Source organism: Emiliania huxleyi (assembly GCF_000372725.1).
Source record: "Emiliania huxleyi CCMP1516 unplaced genomic scaffold EMIHUscaffold_8, whole genome shotgun sequence".
NCBI lineage: Eukaryota > Haptophyta > Isochrysidales > Noelaerhabdaceae > Emiliania > Emiliania huxleyi.
In genome coordinates this window covers 897,419-918,302 of record NW_005196021.1, presented here as the reverse complement: position 1 = coordinate 918,302, position 20,884 = coordinate 897,419, and the positions used below count along the sequence as shown (strand labels likewise).

General features: G+C 62.9%; 5 protein-coding genes across 5 annotated transcripts; 3 read left to right on the top strand and 2 right to left on the bottom strand.

Annotated features, from left to right (window-relative positions):
- Positions 1 to 215: 215 nt before the first annotated feature.
- Positions 216 to 3,194, top strand: EMIHUDRAFT_62179 (hypothetical protein; the record flags this gene model as incomplete). The annotated part of the gene is made up of 3 exons (XM_005759620.1): positions 216 to 1,833; positions 1,894 to 2,669; positions 2,733 to 3,194. The coding sequence occupies 3 exons, from the start codon at positions 216 to 218 to the stop codon at positions 3,192 to 3,194; spliced, it is 2,856 nt and encodes a 951-aa protein (XP_005759677.1).
- Positions 3,195 to 4,405: 1,211 nt separating this feature from the next.
- On the top strand, positions 4,406 to 5,641 carry EMIHUDRAFT_62301 (hypothetical protein; the record flags this gene model as incomplete). The annotated part of the gene is made up of 1 exon (XM_005759619.1): positions 4,406 to 5,641. One exon carries the CDS (start codon positions 4,406 to 4,408, stop codon positions 5,639 to 5,641), a length of 1,236 nt encoding a protein of 411 aa, XP_005759676.1.
- Positions 5,642 to 6,758: 1,117 nt separating this feature from the next.
- On the bottom strand, positions 6,759 to 8,009 carry EMIHUDRAFT_198617 (hypothetical protein; the record flags this gene model as incomplete). The annotated part of the gene is made up of 1 exon (XM_005759618.1): positions 6,759 to 8,009. The coding sequence occupies one exon, from the start codon at positions 8,007 to 8,009 to the stop codon at positions 6,759 to 6,761; it is 1,251 nt and encodes a 416-aa protein (XP_005759675.1).
- A 1,492-nt stretch (positions 8,010 to 9,501) lies between these two features.
- On the top strand, positions 9,502 to 10,026 carry EMIHUDRAFT_58588 (dual specificity phosphatase; the record flags this gene model as incomplete). Its single annotated transcript, XM_005759617.1, has 3 exons — positions 9,502 to 9,605; positions 9,674 to 9,784; positions 9,909 to 10,026. Coding segments are annotated over 3 exons (333 nt in total), but the record flags the coding sequence as incomplete, so codon positions are not given.
- A 3,547-nt stretch (positions 10,027 to 13,573) lies between these two features.
- On the bottom strand, positions 13,574 to 16,247 carry EMIHUDRAFT_461892 (hypothetical protein). The gene is made up of 6 exons (XM_005759616.1): positions 15,928 to 16,247; positions 15,581 to 15,744; positions 15,387 to 15,416; positions 14,917 to 15,246; positions 14,471 to 14,804; positions 13,574 to 14,358 (listed from the first exon to the last, which is right to left on the bottom strand). Exons 1-6 carry the CDS (start codon positions 16,189 to 16,191, stop codon positions 14,179 to 14,181), a joined length of 1,302 nt encoding a protein of 433 aa, XP_005759673.1. The 5' UTR covers positions 16,192 to 16,247; the 3' UTR covers positions 13,574 to 14,178.
- Positions 16,248 to 20,884: the final 4,637 nt, after the last annotated feature.

Below are 20,884 nucleotides of genomic sequence, written 5' to 3'. Positions count from 1 at the left end.
CTGCGGCGGCGCTCCGCGCCGCTTGGGGCGCCTGCGGCGCCCCTGGGCGCGCTGCGCGCGCCTGTTTATGGGCGGCTACCAGTTGCAAGCCGCATCTTATTCTTCTTGGAATGGCGGCGCTGTGCCTGCCGCTCCTCGCGCCGCTCACATCCTCATGCCTACCCCAGACGGCACGTCTTCTGACAACACGCCACTCTCCACCGCCCACACCTCGCATGCGCGCACATGACTTTGCCTCCGGCCTGCCCATTGCACCACTGTTACCGGACGTGGTCACGTCTCTGCGCTCGGAGCCCAACCTGGTGCTCGAGGCGCCGCCGGGCGCCGGAAAGTCCACCGCCGTGCCGCTGGCTCTCCTCCGTGACGGTGGCTTTGCAGACGGCATCATCATGGTGCTCGAGCCGCGGCGCGTCGCCGCTCGGGCAGCCGCAGCGCGGATGGCATCGCTGCTCGGCCAGCCGCTCGGCGGCGAGGTGGGGTACCGGGTGCGGCATGAATCAAAGACGAGCCGCGAGACGCGGGTGCTCGTGGTGACCGAGGGCGTCCTCGTCAACAAGCTGCAGGCCGACCCGACTCTCGAAGGTGTCGCGTGCGTCATCTTTGATGAGTTCCACGAGCGGTCCGTCGACGCGGACCTCGCTCTGGCCCTCTGCCGCGAGGCGCAGACGGAGCTGCGGCCAGAGCTGCGGCTGGTCGTCATGTCGGCGACGCTGGGTGAGGCCCTCGGCCCGGCCGTCGCTGCCACACTCGGCGGCTGCCCGACCCTGACTTCGGACGGCCGCTGCTTCCCGGTCGAGCGGCGCCACCTCAGCGGATCCCGGCCGCTCGCGCTCGCGGCGGCGGGGCACCCTCGAGAGGTGGAGGAGGCGGTGGCGGAGGCGGTGCTGAGCGCTCTCGCCGAGTCCGCGCAAGGCGACCTGCTCGTCTTTTTGCCGGGAGAGCGGGAGATCCGAGGCGTCGAGTCGAGGCTGGCTGACGCGCTGCCCGCCGCGCGCCGCGCCGCCCTCCGCGTTTGCCCGCTGTTCGGCGCGATGCCGCTCGAGGAGCAGCGGGCGGCGGTGGCGCCCGACCCGGAGGGGCGGCGGCGAGTTGTCCTCTCCACCAACCTCGCCGAATCCTCCCTCACCATCGAGGGCGTTCGGCTCGTCATTGACTCGGGCTTGCGACGCGCCGCCGCCTACGACGCTGCCGTCGGCATGTCGGCGCTAGTCACGCGTCCCATCTCTGCTGCTGCGGCGGAGCAGCGCGCTGGTCGCGCGGGTCGAGTTGCGCCCGGCACCGCCTATCGTTTGTGGAGCGAGCAGGAGCATCTCCGCCTCGCGCCGCAGACGGAGCCCGAGATTGCCCAGGCGGACCTTGCTCCGCTCCTGCTGCAGCTGGGTGCGTGGGGTGCCGGTGTGTCGGATGAGGCGGCGGCAGCGCTGCCGTGGGTGACGCCGCCGCCCGCAGCGTCGCTGGAGCGCGCACGCACGCTGCTCTCTGGGTTGGGGGCGCTTGGAGGCGGTGCTGCCGCCCTCACGCCGCACGGCACCGCCTTGGCGCGGCTGCCTGCCCACCCGCGTCTTGCGCATGTGCTGCTGCGCGCCGCAGCCGCGGCTTCGGGCGATGCGGGCGGCGCGGCGTTGGAAGTTGCGAGTGCGGCGGTGGCGGTGGTGGAGGAGCGAGACGTGCTCGCGGGCGGCGGGCGGGCGCACGGGGCGGACTTGCGCTCGCGCGTCGCTTGCTTGCTCGAGGCGGAGCCGGGACCGCAGGCGGCAACCGGGGCGTGGCGGCGCGCAAAGCGGAACGCCCTCGATTTGGCGGCGCAGGCGGGTCGCGTTGGCCGCACGGTTGGTGGCGGGGGCGGCGGGGAGCAAGGCGGCAGCAGCGGATTGGCCGCGGCATTCGCGGCAGAGGCAGCACGGCGATCGACACCGACGCTCGAGGCACAGGTGGAGACCGTTGGCGCGCTCCTCTCCGGCGGCTACTTTGACCGCATCGCGCAGCGGCAGCCGGGCAAGGAGAACACCTTCTCGCTCAGCAACGGCCGTGGAGCTTCCTTTGCCGCCGCTGCCGAGCCGCTTGCTTCAGCAGAGTATCTCGTGTGCCTCTCGCTCGATGGCGGCGACAAGCGGTCTGCGCGAATACACTTGGCGGCGCCGCTCTCCCTCTCCGAACTGCGGGCGGCGCTAGCCGGCAGCGCCATCCGATGGAGCGACGACGTTTTTGTCGCGCCTTCCGACGGCTCTGTGCGGGCGCGGCGGGTCGAGCGATTGGGAGCGCTCATTCTCTCGCAGGAGCCGCTGCCCACGCCGCCGCCCGAGCAGGCGCGGCCGCTGCTGCTGAGCTTGCTACGGGAGCGTGGGCTGCGGCGCGCTCTCTTTGGCGGCGAGGGTGGCGTGACGCACCCGGCGCTCGAGCTTATTGCGCGCGTGCGGCTGCTACGAGCCCTAGACCCAAAGGGCGGGTGGCCAGTGTGGGACGAGGCGGGGCTGATGGCTGGCGCCGAGGACCATGCCGGCTGGCTAGTCCCCGCTCTCGCCACCGCCACAAGCCTCAAGCAGTTGGCCGCCGCCGATCTGCCGGTTTTGCTCGAGCAGTCTCTGCCGCATGCACTGCAGACGAGGTTGAGAATGGAGGCGCCAGCACGGCTCGAGGTGCCGTCGGGGGCTTTGGTGCAGCTAAACTATGTGCGCGACGGCGAGGACCCGCTCGCGCCGCGGGGTGAGGGTGGAGAGGGCAGCGGTCGTGAGGGCAGCGGTGGTGCGGCGACGCCGCCGGTGCTGGCGGCGAAGCTTCAGGAATTCTTTGGCGCTGTCGACACGCCAACCGTGGGGCCGCGGGGCGCGGCGCTGCCAGTGCTACTCCACTTGCTGACGCCAGCTGGCCGCGCCGCCGCCATCACGGCGGATCTGCCCTCGTTTTGGGCGGGGCCGTATGCGCAGGTGCGCGCAGAGCTGCGAGATAAGTACAAGCGCCATCCGTGGCCCGACGACCCAGCGAACGCTGAGCCGACGCGGCTGAGTAATCGCGCGCTAGCCAAGCAGGCGGCGTCCGGCGGCGGCCGGGCATCGACGGGGGAGAGCGGCGCGGGCAGCGGCGAAGGCGGTGCGAAGAGGAGGAAGCAGGGCGGTGGGAAAGCGAAAACTGCCCCGAAGCCACAGAAGGCGGGCAAGCTGCCGGGTGGGAAGCGTGGGCCCTTCAAGAGGCGTTGATATATCGTACGTAGACAGGTAGACTACCCTCTGCCTCTGCTCTCGGCGCCCTCTATCTGTGTATGTAGAAAGGAGAGCGCAAAGGTCTAAAGCCGTATATGGAGTCACACTCTACACAATAGTCAAAACCTCTAAGAATCACATCGGCCGCAGCACGGCTCTTTACATCGTAAACACAGAATCACGGTACACGGTCCAAAAGAACTGCTTCATCTTTGCGGCTTGCTCATCAGATGGCAGGGCCCTGAATCTACTCCCAAAGCGTCGAGTGGACGCACGCAACCGCCGATACTCCGCGTCTGGAACGGTCTCGATGTACCTAACGATGTCATCGACATTGTCTAGGACGACACCTGAAACGTTGTGCTCGATCAGGCCGTCAAACATCCCGATCTCGTTGGTCTGCCGGTCGACAACGACTGGAACGCCGGCCGCGATGGACTCACTCACGGCTTGGCAGTAGTACGTGCCGCCATGAACCTTGATGTGCAAGGTGAATTTACTCCTTGCGAAGGGGCTCCCCCATGGCCATGCGGAGAGAGGGCCTGTGAACTACATCGCCAGTGCGGTTGCCATTTTTACTGCTGGTAAATGAGTGGATTTTTTGATTCAGTGGTATGGTAAAAAATAATACGAAACTCCGTGGAATCATCAAGGTTTTTTGGGCTCTGGCGAGCCGAGTCTGAGGCTGGTTTTGCGGCCAAATTCAGCAAAATTGGCAAAATACCCGGCACATGTATTTTGCGCGGGTACACCTTGGGAAACCCTACCTGGGGAAATACCCGGTATTTTGCCGATTTCTCCGATTTTTGTCAGATTTTGCCTCAGAAGTCGACACAACAAAAACAGCTCAGAAGTCGTGGTAAATCTTACCACCGTTTTATTGTTTTGGCCGTAGAGTGTTTGGTTGTTGTTTTGGTGGGCTATACCAGTAAATAAATAAATGGCAAGCACTGGAACATCCTTCTTAGCTTGTGAGCCTCGAAACCTAACAGGTCGGTTTGCCGCCCGGCAAGTTGTGACATAGTCAGATAATGCATTTTGATTTTCTGTGTGCACACACACACGCGCACACCAATAAATAAATAAATAAAACGGGCACGCCAAACGAGGGGTGGGAGAAGGACAGGGTCCCCACCTGCACGAGCAGGATCTTCAATCTTGAGTTGCGGCCCGCGCGAATTCTTCAAGTCGTACGCCAACCAGCCAACATGCTACATTGGTTGTCTCCACTTCTCACGACGACGATCCCCGTCCGCGCGGAGCAAAAGGGTCCCAAGCACGTCATCATGACGGTGATCGACGATCTTGGTTACGACGACCTCGGCTTTCGCAACGAGGGCCAGATTCTCACGCCTCATTTCAATCGGCTCCACTCGCAGGGCATCGATCTCTCCTCGTACTACGTCCAGCCCTCCTGCAGCCCGACGCGGGCTGCCATACTGACGGGGCGCAAGCCGCTGCACACGGGCATCAACTTTTGGCTGCCAAACATCGCCGCCGGTCTGTCGCTGAACGAGGTGACGCTGGCGCAGGTGCTCAACCGACGCAACTTCACCTCGCACGCCGTGGGGAAGTGGCATCTTGGGTTCCATAAGACACCGTACACACCAACCTTCCGCGGATTCAGCAGCTTCTACGGGTACTATGAGGGCTCCGAGGACTACTACACGCACGTGACCAACGGCGGATTCGACTTTCACGACGAGCGGGCTCCTTTCTGCGGTCCTGGCTGCACGCAGCGGCCGTGGCACCTGCAGGGACAGTATTCCACCAACCTGTTCACCGCGCGCGCAGTAGAGATCATCTCGCAGCACAACCTGAGCAGCAGGCTCTTCCTTTACCTCGCCTACCAAGGAGTCCACGCGCCGCGGCAGGCGCCCGCAGCGTACGTCGAGCCATACAAGAAGGGCATCGCCGACCCCGTCCGCCGGACGTTTGCGGGGATGATCTCGGCTCTGGATGAGGGAATTGGCAACGTCACCGCGGCGCTGGCTGCGCGAGACATGATTGACGACACGCTCATCGTCGTGACGACAGACAACGGCGGCCCCACCACCGAGTGCTCGACCACGGGGCAATCCAACTGGCCGTTCCGCGGCTCCAAGTGCTCCATTTATGAGGGCGGCACCCGAGGCACTGCCTTCCTCCACTGGCAGGGTCTGCCGCGGCGGGGCGTGACATTCACTGGCCTCGCGCACGCTGCCGATTGGCTGCCCACAATCGTGAGCGCCGTTGGGTCGCGACTCTGGCCCAACGAGACGCTCTCGCTCGACGGCCTCGACTTGTGGGACGCTCTTCTGTCCAACGGCGCCCTCAAACCTAAACCCCACGATCAGCTCCCTCGCCCTCTTTCTTACCTTCCCACACCTCCACCCACCTTTCGCCCCACCTTTCGCCCCGCCTTTCGCCCAACCCACTCTGCGCGCCCACTCTGCACGATATGAGTAGCCTAGCGAGAGCGCCACGCCGCCGCCGCGACGCAGGTACGTCGCCCCGCAAGTCGGTCTACTACGGGATCTCCCAGAAGCACGACGGGCCGGCAGTGCGCGACGTGCAAGGCTACAAGCTGATACTGAGCTCGTCGGGCGGTGGGCAGGGCCAGTGGTCGCCGCAGCAGCTGCCCCACGTCGCGTCGTCGTGTCGGATCAACGCGACTTACGACAAGCTGTCCTTGCTCGAGGGTCTGTCACCCCTGTTCAGACGTAAAGCTGCATGTGACGTCCTGCTGTACCACCTCCCGACTGACGATGGAGAGCGGCATGCGCTTGACGTGGGGAAGCACGAGGCAATCGTGGCGCGGCTGCGGGCGCTCGCCGTTCAGTATGAGGCGACCAAGGTGCCGCAGCTTACCGGCGACCCTGCGTGCCCCGCGTTCGCGCCCCTAGCCTCAACGGAAGGCAGGTGGATCGGGCCATGGTGCGATGGAGTGTGATGTGTGGCTGGGGTAAACAGCGGCTGGAGTCATGACTCCTGTCCTTTCGTCCAAAAAAGACCCTCTGTGTTGCTGTTGGCTCCTTGGTTGGCTCTGCCTCTGGGGGAGCGCGGGGGGGGGGCGGAGGCACCGCGCGCCGCGCGGGCCCCGGCTCTACTAGTCTCTACTAGCACCAACTTACCGATTAAGCTAGGTTAATCAGAGGGCAGATTTAGAGAGATCTCGAGAGGAGTACACACAGATAGACCCCCTCCAATCATCAGAAAACTCCACCCTGATCGGTCGTACTTACCGCCGACAGATCACTTTGGGGCCCTTCATACTTTATGAGAAATCGTTGGGTCGCTTCACAGCTCACGAAATGTCTCTGCACCGGTCTCTGGAGGCTAGTCTGGAGGACTCCTGCCCGTCGGGACACCCGACTATTTCTCGCGTCGGTCACCCGGGGGGCGCGTACCCGTCACGAAAAAGTTCAGCGAAAAGGAAGAGAAAAAGAAGCGAGCAGAGCTAGACTCGGAGGGACACGCACCAGGTTGCTGGATTTGGCTGCGCTCCCGGCATTGCTTTTCGTGTACCATTAACAGCAACCTGGAGAGAGAGTATATGGTTGTGTCACGCTTGTCTCGTTGTCACCGCTCGAGCCACGAGTCCAGCTCGATGAAGTCGCCCGCGTCACGCAGCCGCCGCGTTCCCGTCGTGCCGCTTGCGGGCGCGGTGTGCTCACGCAAGCAGTCCTTATCCAGGCGAAGCAGCTTGCGGATGGCATTTTTCAGGCGAGGCTCCTCCTCAAACAAGGCTAGCAGGCCTGCGCCGTGTCCGTACTGGTCGCTCGACGTCTCTTTGTGCTGCCCTGTGCTCTCATCCAGCTTGCCGTACGTAGCGAGGCGTTCCGGGCAGCCGTGGAGGGCGCACATTCGGTCCCAGTCCGAGCCGATGGACTCCAGTCGCCCGATGAAATCAGGTCTGCGCCAGCTCCTCTCGCCAAAGATGTTGGCGAACATGAGCGCGACGTGTACGAAGTTCGGGTTCCAGTGGGATCCGTGAAACAGACTCAGGTCCAGAATGTCGCTCATCACCGCCTTTGCGAGGGACTTCGTGCCCTCGCCGACGAACAGGCTGCAGTCGTACCGGCACCGCCATCCGAGCTCTTGAGACTCACGAATAGGCCGCGGCCACTCACCGCGGGGTGTGGGTAGCGCGCCCTCTTGAGTAGGGGCGTTGCAGCACTGCTTGTATGTGCGCATCGTCGCTTCGCGATAGCCCGAGACAAAGTGCGAGAAAGGATCTCGCACGAAGGAGAATTCAAAAGCCTTGTCCACGTTGACGCTGAGCCCCTTGCTCGCCGCGGTGCAATTCTCCATGCCCTCTTGCATGTTGCCGCGGATAAAATTGTTGCCACCCTTCCAGACGTTGCGGTACGCCATCTTCTCGTCGCCTCCGCACACAAACCGCTCATGCACAATCGTGAAAAACTTGCCTCCATGGGCCATTGCTTCACCCGGCGCAAGGGGCGGCAGCCCCGCCTCGTAACGCGCATTGGCCACGATCTGATCAGCGAGGTACGCCTGATCGGCATCCGTGCCGTTGTAGAAGAGAGTGCACAAGCTGAGGTTAGCAATGTCGATGCCGGAAAGCGAGGAGTGGGTGCTCTCGAAGCCCCAGTAAATAGACGCAAAGGCAGCGCTCCGCTTGACCAATGACAGGGGTGCCGCCGGTGCGGCAACAACGATCAATGCAAGACTCGCCAGACTCCCGACAATGCTGCCGATCAGTATTCGCCTGCGCCGACAGCGCGTCGGCGCTACGCTCTGAAGACTGCAAGGAGATGGGACGAAAGTCTCGCTCGACGACGCCCGCGCGAGCAGGATTTGCGGCGACATGGAAGAAGGAAGGTCCCGGCGCCTCGATTGACCTCCCGCCTTTTGTACGTACTTTTAGTTTACTGAGACAGCCAACTGGCAGCCCGGCGACACCAAAATACGTTGCCGCGAGTCCATCCGCTACGTCTCAACTTCGCAGCCTTACGCGGGGCGGTGGCTCGACACCAAACTTGACGGCAGCAATGCCACATGCACTGAGGGAGGGTGTAGAGGATGTAGAGTGTAGAGCGCTGTAGAGCTGTAGAGATGGAGAGCGCTGTAGAGCTGTAGAGCTCTACATCCGCCGCGGGACGAGGCGGGTGCGTTGTAGAGCGATGTAGAGGCGCTCTACAACGTGAAATCTCTACAACAAACTCTACATCCGCATCAGCGTACATCAGCGGCGAACGAGGCACGGTCGCTCTCCGACATGAGGCGCGTTGCATTTGCCAGTGCTGCCCTGGGCAGTCTCTTTTGTACTTTTAGCTTACTGGGAGAATCTGTGTATGTACTTTTAGGTTACTGGGAGAAAAGAGAGAAGGGGTGTGTTCTCTAGGCCCCTAAGGGCCCTACGCGCGGCGCGCGCTCTCTCTTTTTTCGCGTTGACATGAGCGATCGATCCCACGTGCCCAAGCGGCTCGCGCCGGACCTCTTCCTGGGCGATCTCGAGGCCGTCTCGGCCGACTGCTCGCTCTTGGAGGCGCTGGGCGTTCGCCGCATCCTCATCGCGATCCAAGATCCCACCGCAGAGTCCGACGATCCGTTCCAGTCCGCCTTGGATGCGGCCGTGGCTGCAGCTTCGCGCCTTGGTGCCGAGGTGTGCCTCGTGAGACATGCGGGAAAAGCTCTCGAGAGCGGCGCTGCGCCTGCGCTCCTGCGCGAGTCGTGCGACTGGATCGACGCCGGGCTTTCCTCTGGATGTGTACTCGTGAGCGGGCCCGTCTGCGTGGCGGCTTCGCCTGCAGTCTGGCTGGCGGTCACGTACACCGCGGCAACCGCCACGGCGAGCGCGAAGCAGCCCGTCGCCAAGGCCTTCTCGCTCTGCCGCGCGCTTTTCCCCGGCTGCCGGATGTCCTCCGCTCAGGCCACCGAGGCGGCGGAGCTGGCGAAAGCGTGGAGAAGCGATGGGCACCAGGGTGAGGGGCGCGGCGGTGACGCGGCGGCGAGCTGGTTGGTCCCGCCAGTGGCGTCGAGGTGCGACTCTACGACCGCTAGCGCTAGCGGTGCAGCCGCAGCGGATGCCGCGGGAGAGTCGAACGGCAGTGGCGACGGTGCGAATGGGAATGAGGCGGAAGAGGAGCAGCCTGTGCATCCCCTCCCAGAGACCGCCGAGGAGCCGCCGCGGGTCTACCCGCCGCGGCGGCACAACACAGCGGCGCTGGTGACGGACTTTGTCGGTGCGGCGGCGGCACAGGTTGCTGCTGGCGAGGCTGGTGAGGATGGTGGCGTCGAGGGCAACGGCGTCGACAGCAGCGGCAAGGGCGGCGACGGCAGCGACGGCGCCCTGGGCGCGCCTCGGCGCGACGTGTGGTATCGCTGCCGGAAATGCCGAACGCCGGTTTTTTCCGCTGCGATGCTCGAGACGCACGAGGTGGGCAGGGGTCAGGCCGCGTTTCGGTCCGCCAGGTGCCAGCCACCCATGCCGCCATCCAATGTTCTAATCCCGGCTTTGTTGAACTCGCTAGGTACGGCAAGCGCGACGCGGCGCCCGATGCCCGCGGCTGCACCTCGCACTTTTTGAATCCCGATGCCACCTCCACCCTCACGGAGATTGAGGGCAAGATCTGCTGCCCGAGGTGCGTCACTCACCGCTCTTGCCACTTGCGTTGCGCGCCGCTCTGAATTTTTGCTCCTCCTTCTCTACCCCGCCTCACACACTTTCCACGTTTACATTCGCCCCTGCATATGCACGACCGCCAGGTGCTCGGCCAGGCTGGGTGGCTATCATTGGGCGGGCATGCAGTGCTCTTGCGGCGCGTGGATCGCGCCCGCCATACAGGTGGTCAAGAGCAAAGTAGACGAGAGCATCGCCGCTCCCGTTGCGCGAAACTCCTAAGGCACTTGGAGCACTCCTGATGAGGCATAGCTTAAATGTCCCTCATCTAGTGGCCATATTGATAATGATGGTGATCGGCCCAGAGCAGCACGGGTACGGGTGAAAGGTGATGAAACCTTCAAGCAAGTCTTAAATAAATAAATAAAAACGGACACCTCTCTACTGTGTCTGTGAGATGGGTAAAATCTAAAAAGGAACAGGCCCCCGCCCTTTAAGTCTTACCTCTCGAGACCCTGTTAAAATAATAAATCCTAAAAACCAGCGTTCCTAGACCCCTAGTAATGGTGTCCGTTTTCTTTATCCCCCCTTCTTCCTTCTCCTATGCCACATGCATGTTTGTACTGACTACTGACGTACTCTAGTTGCGATTTGACATGATGTACATCAGCGATTTGGATTTGGAATTGGGTCTTCTTTATTGTAGTTTGTACTCTGGGGAGGCGCGAGGGCCCTAGAGGATACCCATGCGGGGGGGAGATGGGGTCCCATGGCCCGCCGCAGGCGCCGATTTTTTTTGAGTTTTTTTGCGCTATTTTTCACTTGTTTTTCATGGGAATTCGGCGTCCTTGCGGCCATGCTATCACGCCTTGCGACAGCCTGTCGGCGCTGCTGACCGTGCCCTGCTGCACAATTGACCACCCGCATAGCTCGCGGCCTTAGTATCCAGCATTCAGTGACGACCTGATCGTACGGCCAGTAGGAAGGTGTCCTTCCAGCTGCGTGCACGCTTCTGACGCAATGCCCGTCACAAACTGCCTCGGATTGGCTGCTGGCACTCTCGAGGCTATGCCTACACAGCCTCGCGCGCATGGGCAGTCAAGAGGGACCACGCACCTTCTCAGGGCAGCGCCGGTGCCTCTCTCTTGGACCGGCAAACTTGGTGGTCTCGTGTCACCAATGTGGGACCAGTGCGGCATCGCGCCATCGACAGCTCTGAACTGCGCCTCACCACTGACCGGGAAGGCCGCCAAGTGGGCCAGCACAGGTCGCACATTGTGGCAGCAGTCAGCAGTGCATGTCTGATAGCTAGACCAGCAGCGTCACGGTCGCAGGGTCGGATCGTGTCAAGCCTCTCGCCCGGCCGGCCGCGTACAGACGTCGGCCTGTCTGCTGTCTGGAGTGATCTGTCGGCGGTCAGTACGACCGATCAGGTCGGAGTTTTCTGATGGTTGGAGGGTCTATCTGTATGTACTCCTCGAGATCTCTCCAAATCTGCCCTCTGATCAACCGATCATTCGGGAAGTTGGTAGTATGAGCGAGTATGAGCGCCGGGCCCCGTTCGTCCGCACTGCTGCGCGGCGCACGGTGCCTCCGGGGGCCCCCGCCGCCCCCCAGAGCTTCTTTATTTAAAATCGCCAGCCCATGCTACTCGGTTCGCCGCCGCTGGCTCCCTCGATGGCTCCGCGTTGTAATCAAGTCGATGCAAGTCAAGGCTCACGAGCAAGCCCCCCACTTGTGCTCAGGTTCTGCCTTCTGAATGCACTCTCCCTTCCCCGCGCTTTCGCAGGTCCATCCCACACGGGCCCCGCGGGGGAGGCGCCGGCGGTGGTGACAGAGGCGCAGGGCTGGCGGCGGTGGAGGCGGCGAGCCTTGTAAGCACCTCTCGAGTCGCAGCAGCACCGGATACGCAGGCGTGCGCAAGCAGGAGCAGGCGTCGGGCTCGCGCGGCCGCCGACTTCCCTGGGCTACATCGGCTCTTCGACTCGGCGGTGGAGGCGGCGTTGGCACGCGCGGGCGGAGGGGTCGGTGGACGGACAGGTCGCCGCCCGCCGGGCGCGAGGTGCGCTAGACTGGGACACCACCTCACTATGGAGGGAGCCTGGACCCGGTTCTCATGATTGTTGTACATGACTAGCGATGTGTTTAGTTCCTCTTGTGTAAGTAAGACGCGATACCCGCCCAAGGGGTGTCTACTTGGGTTTGTCCGCGACACATCGCGGGAGATACATGCCCAAGTCTCGCGGCACGGGGAAACCTGCAAATCCATCCCCGCCGGGGCGTAAATCAGGGCACTCGTTACGACAACCAAGTCTCGGCAAGGCCTCCTACAAGGTGTCGGGGGCGTCGAAGGCATTTTGCCAAGGCACGCCATTCGCCCTCCTCGCCGGCGCCGCCGCGCCGCCGTCAATTGACATCACGTGCACCGCCCCTTGACCTTGCACCGACCGCTGGCCTCCACATCTCTCCGCTGCTCTCTCTCCACCCTTCCGTGAGCCACCTTGTCTTCCCCACAGGAGAGTCGCGACGCATCGCAATGCTCAAGCCAAGCCTCGTGCGCTCAAGCTCCATGTCCTCTGTTGACTCGGTCAAGATTGATGGCTCAGCGAGACGACCTGCCTGGTTTCTGATATCGCTTGTTGTCAACGCGTTGCTAGCTTTCACGCTGAGCACTTCTCTGCAGCACCAGCAGACGCTCACACCATCGGCGTTGGTGCAGCCCGCGAGCAGTCCGCAGCAGGAGCTGCTACCGCAGAACCTCGCCGTGCCGAGCCCTCGGTTTGCCTCGCACTTTCCAAATCAAACGCTCATGGCGCTGCAGCAGCAGCTGGAACCCTTGGTGAGCCAGCTACCGCGGGCCCAGCAGCAGCGTATGGCGAAGCTCCAGCTGCAGCAGCAGGCCCTACTTCGTCACTTCGTCGAGCACCCTTCACAGGCCGCTCCAGGCCTCTCGGGTCAGCAGCAGGCGCGCGGACAGCAAAGCGCGCCGCCCTCACCTCCTCCGCTTCTATTGACCAAGAGCGCTGTGGCCGCTCGGGGGGAGGCGGGTCGCCTCCAAGGCGGCCTGCACCCGAACATACTGATACCCAGCGCGGTCACTCTGGTCGCGATTGCGGCGAGCGGCTGCTTGGAGATGGAGTCGCTGCCAGAGGCACGCTCTCTTCCGGTGCTCTTCGTTCGTAATAATGGGATCGTCCCATTAATAATCCTTCATAATAATGCTCGACTAGGCAAAAGTGGTTTTCGCAGTGACTGTGGCGGTGATCCTCTCGAGTTTTGTGGCGACGGCCCGGACAGTCGGCCGAACATTGACTCTAATGACCGCGATTGCCTGCGCGTTCGCCTGTGGAATGGACTTGCTGCGATCGAGGGCAGAGCTGGAGCTGGCGATCCTCGAATTCCGCGAGGCCCAGCAGGCGATGTGGATCGTTGCGGTGGCGTCGGGCGCGTCGCTCGGCTTCCAGCCGGACGACTGGTTTTCGCACGCGGTGATCTCTTGTGGCTTGCCGTCATTGAGGGAGTCGAACCGGACGCCGGTCCGATTCGGCGAGAAGCCGCTCGCCGTGCTGCTCAGCATCTGCTTTGTACTCCTCGACTTGTGTGTATGCGCCTCCCGATGCGACGTCGAGTGCGTGAATTTCTTCTCCTCGTTTGCCGCCCTGTTTGGCGCGGCTGCGTTTGCGGGCATGCGAGGGCGTGCATGGGTTGACAGCCGCAAGGGGAGGGCGCGGCGCGAGAGCTTAGCACCACACGAAATCAGATGCTGAGAGTCCGCGAGGTGTGAGGCTGTGCGAGTGCCGATATGCAACACACAAACTATTTTAATAGTTAGAAGAAGAAGAAGAAGAACAGAAAATAAGAAGGAAGTAACACACACCAACAAAAGTCAAAACACCTCCACCCACGTAACCACAGTTGCTACCAAATGACGTGCGTGACGTGAACAAAGACCCCCTCGGCCCTCACGCGTAGGCGGAGGGGGCAACTGTCAAGTACGCGACTGCTCCTCCTCGTGGTTTGTTGGTTGGTTGGGGGGTCGAATGTGTCTGCGCGCACCACGATGCAGACGGTGCTACTCCGCTTGGTCCCCAGCTGCGCCGGCGTGCCGTACGTGGCGAAGGACCTGTCGAATGGGTCCTCCACCTACCGCCGTGCACTCAGGTCTACACTGCCGGCACGACGTTGCCGTGCGAGAGACACAATGTGATCCCCGCGCTTGCGTGAGACACAATCTGCCCGCTGCGTGATTGGTGGCATCTAAGGTTCTCCACGCGCGCAGCGGCAGCTGGACCACCGCTGATCTCCCACTCCACCTGAGAGGCAACGGTGGCCTCGCGTTATCATAGGCAAGGACTGGGCTGTCCCCCCCGTCTCCCACAGCCCGAGTCACGCAGGAGCTCATTCCCGCATCGACTCTCAGTGGAAGGCACGGTGCGCGTGGGTGAGCAATGCGTGGACCTCTGGCCCCGCGAGCTGCGCTTGCGTGCCGACAAGGCCGACGGGCTTGGAGCCGGAGACAACGGGGGCCTCGCAAACGATCGCCTGCCTGCAGCGGCTCTGCTTGATTGGCAGCGCGAGCGAGAGCCAGCCCGACGCCTGCGAGGGGAGGCGATGTCGAGTGCTGCCTTTGGAGGTGAAGAAGAGGGAGGGCGGAGGAAGGGGAGAGGGAGGGGAGAAGAGCCGACGCCTGCGTGCCCATCAGGCCGACCTTGTGGTCGCCGTAGTCGTTGCCGCACCGGCGCATGCGCGCGAGCGCCGCCGCAGCGTGCGCGCTCGGCTGGCTGGTCTCGACCCAAGCGAAGGGCGGCGGCGCGCCTGGCCAGCTCCCGTTTCGCAGCACGAGGGCACCGCTCCAGACCAGCCGCGGGGAGGCGTAGCGTGCAAGCCCTTTGCGCCCTGTGTGCGTGTCAGGCGTGACGAGAGCGGTGGCACAGCCGGTGATCGGGAACGGCGCCCGCCAGGGCGCCTCCGCGCTGCACACGGGCGGAACGGCTAAGGCATCGCCCCGCGTGGCGTTACCCCAGCTCCGCGCCTCGCGCCACCTTGGCGGGGGCGACGAAGGAAGCCGTCGGCGAGAGGCGGGAGGCAGCGGTGAGAGGCAGCAGTGAGGGGAGATGTAGCAGCCCACGAAAAGGGGAGGAGGGAGGGAGACACCTCCACAGCGCATTGGCGACCTCGCTCAGGTGCAGCTGCGCGATGGCCCAAGCGACAGTTCGGTGGTGTCGCGGCCCGGGATGCCACGACCCGACGCGGCACTCGCGAGGGCACTCTTGCGCCTTCATCTGCGCTGCCGTCTCGTTCCACGGCGCGAGCGCGCCGCGCAGGGGTAGCAACCGCGACGGCACGATCGCATGCGCGCCAGACGCCTCAAATGCTCGCGAGAGGCTCGCTGTTCGCCGCGCATTGTCGTCGACGAGCAGGAAGAGCGGCTGGCTGTGCATGCCGAGCGCGGCGCGCGCGAACGCCTCAGACGCGCGGTTGCACCTGAGCTCCTCCGCCCGGGCGACTGTCAGTCGCGAGTCGTCTGCCTTTCTATCGCGTGCTCGTCCCGGGCTGTGGAGTGTGCCGAGGTCTCTCGCCCTCACGTGCAGCGCGCGTGTGCCCCCGCGCGGTGAAATGTTCACCTGGCGCCGCCCCGCACCGGCTCGTTCATCCTGCAAAAGGAGTGGATCCGTGGTGAGACTTAGGGCATCGTAGGCGCCTGGTCAGGGCACTGAGGGCTGGGGTGTGGTGGAGGATACGAGCGGCGGTGGGCGAGCGAAGCGGGCGGCGCTGGTGGCGGTGCGGTGGCGTCTTGTTGGCCACGGGAGTAGCGCACGAGAACTGCCATGTCACGACGTCTGGATCGCCCAGCAGCTCTCCAAGGCACCAGCCGGTGGGGAAGGAGGGGAGTGCGCCCATAGCGGCGCTTCGCAGCTCGAACGAGCCGCCCGCCCCCTCGTACGCCGGCCGCAGCAGTCCATCCAGCACCCGCGGCCAACTCTGGAAGGGTTGGCCGGAAGGGGGAGGGCCTGGAGCGTGAGGGTCTGGAGCGGCGGCGCGGCTGGGAACGAGGAAGGGCAGGTATAGCGACTGCTAGGAGGAGACGCGAGGGGACTGATTGGGCCGTAACGGATGCGACAGGGTGAATGTCTGTGGGCAGCGGGCGGCGAGGATATCTCAGACCTGGTTGGGATGGACGCCCCGGCCGACAGTCACAGAGTACCCACTCACGCCGTACACCAGCGGCGCCCGGAGGAGCAGGCGGCGCGCGAGCCTCTCGCCGAGAACGCGGCGCGCCATTGGAGATGCGATGGTCGCTCCCTCGAGCGCAGCGACTCCCGCCTTGCCGCCGGCTTCTCTCTCTATGCGCGCGAGCGCCGCATACGTCGCGGCCAACAGCTCGGCGTGCCGCACTCCGCGCCGGCGGGCCGAGGCGTGAGGTCTCATTGAGCGCCCTCGTGTGCGGTTGGACGTCTCGATGAATCGAAGAGGGACACGCGGCAACTTTTGCGCGCAGGGAGGCTTCAGTAGGCAAGGAGAGTTGGAGTATTTCACAGTATTTCCAGTATCCCAGTATCCGAGGTGCTGTGGCGCAATATTCCAGTATTTCAGACACGCAAAGCAAGTATTTTTATTGCAATACTGCATGCTACCTGCACACGGCCCTTGGCCAAGTATCCCAATATCCCGCAAGCGAAGGTCAAGTATCGGTGGCGCAAATACCTCTCTGCCGCGAGGGTGATACTGCAATACTGGGCCTGGGGCATGCAGATATTGTGTTACTGAAGTAGTGTGGCCATGGCAGTATCGCGCAGTATTTTCACCGCAATACAAAAACAAATGGTATTGCTAAAAATCTCTCTCTCTCCGCAATACTGAAGTAGTGTGGCCATGGTCCAGCAGCCAGCTGCATCCCCATCCTTCTCACTGGTAGTTGTCACCATGCAGCTGCACCCCTCCCTAGAGCATCCCCGGCTGATGTGGATACCGGATACGTACTGGGATACTGGGATACTGCGGACCGGCTTGGGCCACAAATGTCGCAAGTGGGCTGTGGTGATGGCAGGCGTTATGTGATTGTTCCAGAATGCATCGGCAGGAATTGTGATGTGTGGAAGCTCACGAGTTCTCCGACTGCCGCTCGACAGTCCGTAAAGAGCTCGTATCCGCTGCATTTCTGCCGCCGAGCTGAACAGCGGCGGTGAAGCACGGCCGGCTGTGTCAGGACCGCGCCCGGCGCTGGAGAGTGCTCGAGAGCATCTGACATCGTCGGCCGCAGCGGCAGGGTCGGCCGAGGTGATTCGTTTTAGCAGGGTCGGCCGAGGTGATTCGTTTTATGTGCAGGTCCGTCACCCGTTTGCCTGATGCTCCTAGGTGTTGAATACAAATACATGAATTCACAGAGAGGTCTCCCAGGAGCCTGAATACTGTATTCAAAAAGGCGCGCAGCGCCGGAACACATACGGAATACATGCGGCGCGGAGCGCCGCTAGCTAGTTGTGCAGGCGCGGAGCGAGCGCGCGGCGCGGAGAGCGCGCGGAGCGCGCTAGGCCGCTAGCGCGCGCGGAGCGCGGGCAGAGGGCGGCCACTAGACCATCAGGTCCTCCTCGTTGTCCGAGTTGTTCTCGTCCGAGTCCGAGTCGCAGCGCTCGACCCGCGGAAATTCTTTTTTCTTGAATACAAGGGTTGTATTCATGAATTCAAGATTTCTGGCCTTAAATACTTTTTTTATTTTTTCTGCGCTCCGCGAGGTATTCAACACCTAGGGAGGGTGATGCTCAGCGGCGGCGCCCACACCGGTGGGTTCACTCGAGACGGTCCGGCGCCAAGCAAAGAGGAGCGTCGGTTACCAGAGCCTGCTGTGTGGCGGTTTGCGGCCGATTGGGGTCGTGCGGGGTTGGCGGGAGGAGACACGAAGGAACTTCCGCGACATGACGCTCGAACTTTCGACCGTCGACACCCTGGGGTCACTTGCGAGAGGCGCCGCTACGCCCGGCCGCCTGAGATGCAAAAGTTTGCACACGCCATTCAAGCGCTGCAGGCATTGCGAGCACGCTGGTGCTCCTGCGTGCCGGCGCCAAGCTTCAATTGCCAAGGCTGACGCTGCATCACGACGTTGATATCGCATGCGGTGCGCTTGTGGGAGCTGACGCGCCCAGCCAATCCAGCGCCCCTAGCCATCGAGATAGCTCTGGGACCCTTTTACGGCACAGCTGCTGTGTGATCTACTATGATTCCTGTGCGTGCGCCGCAGGACGTGACCACCTTGCTGCGCTCAATGTTCGCGGCCGTGACGCCTCCCCGATGTGAGTCTTCCTCCCCACACCACAGCACCAGCACCAGTACTGCCACGACACTCTCCCTCAGTTCCAGCACTGGCGCCTCAGCCGTCTTCGCCCATCTCGTGCCGTTGCCGCCTTCCCCACCCCGCCAGCCCTTGCACACGCGTTTACACCATTGCGCCGGCAGGGCGCGGGCACACACTTTACGGCAGTCTTCGCTTGCCCACGCTGCTCAATTGGCTCAACCCCTCCCCACCTAGCTGCTGCCTCGCATCCCGCTGCCGGATGTACGACTGCGGCCGCAGCGCAATGCATCGCTCGAGGGCCGAACCCAGATACTGGGATACTGCAGGATACTGCAGGATACTGCGGGATACTGGCCGTCTCTGATGCGGATACTGGGATATTCGGCGGGGCTGGAGGACCAAGTAGCGCCCAGTATTGCAGTATTATTACTTGGCATTTAGCTCTGCGATATTGGGATACTTCGCCGGCGTGGATGGATTACTGTGATACTCACCGGGTGCGTCATCACGAGTATCGAAGTATCCGCGGTACCAGCTCGGAGTATTGAAGTATTATTACTGCGCCATATCTCAAAGGGGAATCTTTTACAGTATCCCAGTATTTGAGGCCTGCTAGCTGCGAAGTATCCCAGTATCTGGTCCGGCTCCGCGAAGAGTAGAAGTAAGAAAATACTCCAACTCTCCTTGCCTACTCAGGCTGGCGAGGTACTTCCAGCCTGCTGTGGGAACAGCTGACGCAGTCTCGCCGAGGCTCGCCCCAGCACGGTTGACTCGGCCAGACAAAAACCCCGAGAGGCGTGGGAGTACCTCGCCAGGCTTCAGGGGTGCTTTGCCGTGTGTCCCAGTCCGAGCCTGGCTGTTTTCACCTTCGATACATACATACATCAGCCTGGGCGTCCACGCCAGGTTCAGGCCTGAGATGCCTAATAAATACCCGCTCGTGTACGTGACTGACGCTGTGTTCATGGATCATGCAGGCAGGAATGGTTTTGTGATCTGTAAGTAAGGGCCGCCCGCAGGCGCATTTTGTATACCGAGGCTGCGGTGCCCGGTGCCGAGCGCAGGCAGCCCACAGGTCGGACCTTTTTAAGACAGCATTGTAGTACTCGATAGCGGTCCCGCCATACACAGGTCACAGCTCCCATGAAAGCAAAAATCAGCTGGTCGGCCGCCATTCGGGCCTCCCGGCCTGCTGCGGCGGCGCGGCCGGTCGAGGCCGGGCTCGGCCCGGCCCGCGACGGCTGGCCGCCGACGAGTGCGCTCGCGCTGCTCGTCAAGATGGCGGCGGTGGCGATTGCGGCGACAAAAGTTCAGTCGACAGCGCTCAGGCGTCTGTCTTCTGTCGTCTGTTGTCGCATTTCGCACACGCGCGCGCCGCGACCTCTGTCTTCTGTCGTCTGTTGTCGCATTTCGCACACGCGCGCGCCGCGCGACCCGCGTCGCTCCGCGAGGGCATGAGCCTTCCGCGATTCGATCCCGCAGCCAAAAGCTGCTCGCTCGAACCGCGGCCGACTCCGCCATCGCGGCTGCAGCTGTCGAGCTCTCCAGAAAACTGGTGCCTCATATGCTGCCTCCCTGCTAGGGTGCCCACAGGACCCAACAAAGGAAAGAAAAAAGAAATGGGGCACTCCCGATCGCAGCACTTCATGTTGGCTAGTCGAGATATTGAGAGTGTGACTAGGAGGGTGGGACGCTGGGGATTCTCAAAGGTATACCCTTGGAATGGCCGGATCCAGCCTTAAATGTACGAGATCGCGCGCGCTTCGCGCACAGCACCGCCTGTTCTCCGCGGCTGTGTGACGACGCGTGCCGTGTACCAACAGGGTTGGGCGCGCGCGGCGCGACGGCGCCCGCGAGGGAAGGCGCGGGTGCAGCGGCCGCCGGCGGCCGTGCCGCCCGCCAGCCGGCGCAGCAGCGGCCAGCGCAGCGGCCGCCGGCGCAGCAGCCAGAGCAGCCGGTGCGCGCCTTGCGAGGCGAGTACTCGTTCGAACTTTGCGAGCCGTGCGCGCGCCGAGGCGCCCGCGGCGCGCGCCCGCCCGGCTGCTAGTAGGAGGCGGCGCAATATGGCCTATAGTACAGCCCTTGAGGAGGAGGAAGAGGCTGGCTGGCAGTGCTGTATGCCGCCGAGGGGCAGTTTTGGGGTGCTGTCACGGGCCCAGGGGGCTGCAGAAGGTGTCCGCAGCCGGGACAACCCGCCCCCCCAGCCGAGGCCGGTCGAAGCCCCCTTGACCACAGCCATGAGGAGTCCTCTTGGTGCTCCTGGCGGCCGTTTGAAGGGCGGGCGCGCGCCGATGGGGGGTGGGTGTGTCTTGCTTGCTCCACACCGAGCGCCCACGGTCCGGACCGGTGCTTGCACCGAGGGTCGGCTTGCACAAGGTCTGTGCCGCGGGCGCTCGGCGCCAAGTGCAGTGTCACGCTCGTGCTCGCGCGTGACAAACCGGGGAACCCTCGTTTCCTATGAACTCGGTCCCCCAACGGAAGAGGCCTCGCTCCTATTCGCTATTGGAACAAGCCAACATCAGATTTGCCTCGTGCGTCCCTTTTTGAGCCGGAAAGCTATTTTCTTTTGGGTCCTGTGGGCACCCTATCCCTGCGGATGCTGCCGGCGAGCCTGGCGGTCCGCTGTACTACAAGGAAGTGCTGACTCGAATTCTACTCGAATTCTTCTACCCCCACGACTCGGAACGCGAATGTGACAGGACCATCGGGTCCTTCATGCCTGCTCTATTTATTTGTTTATATTTGTGTGGGGCTAACGTTGCGGGATGTCTGTGGGCCCGAGAGCGATATGCCATGTCCGCGTTGCGTTTGTTTTCATCACATCGAAGGCTA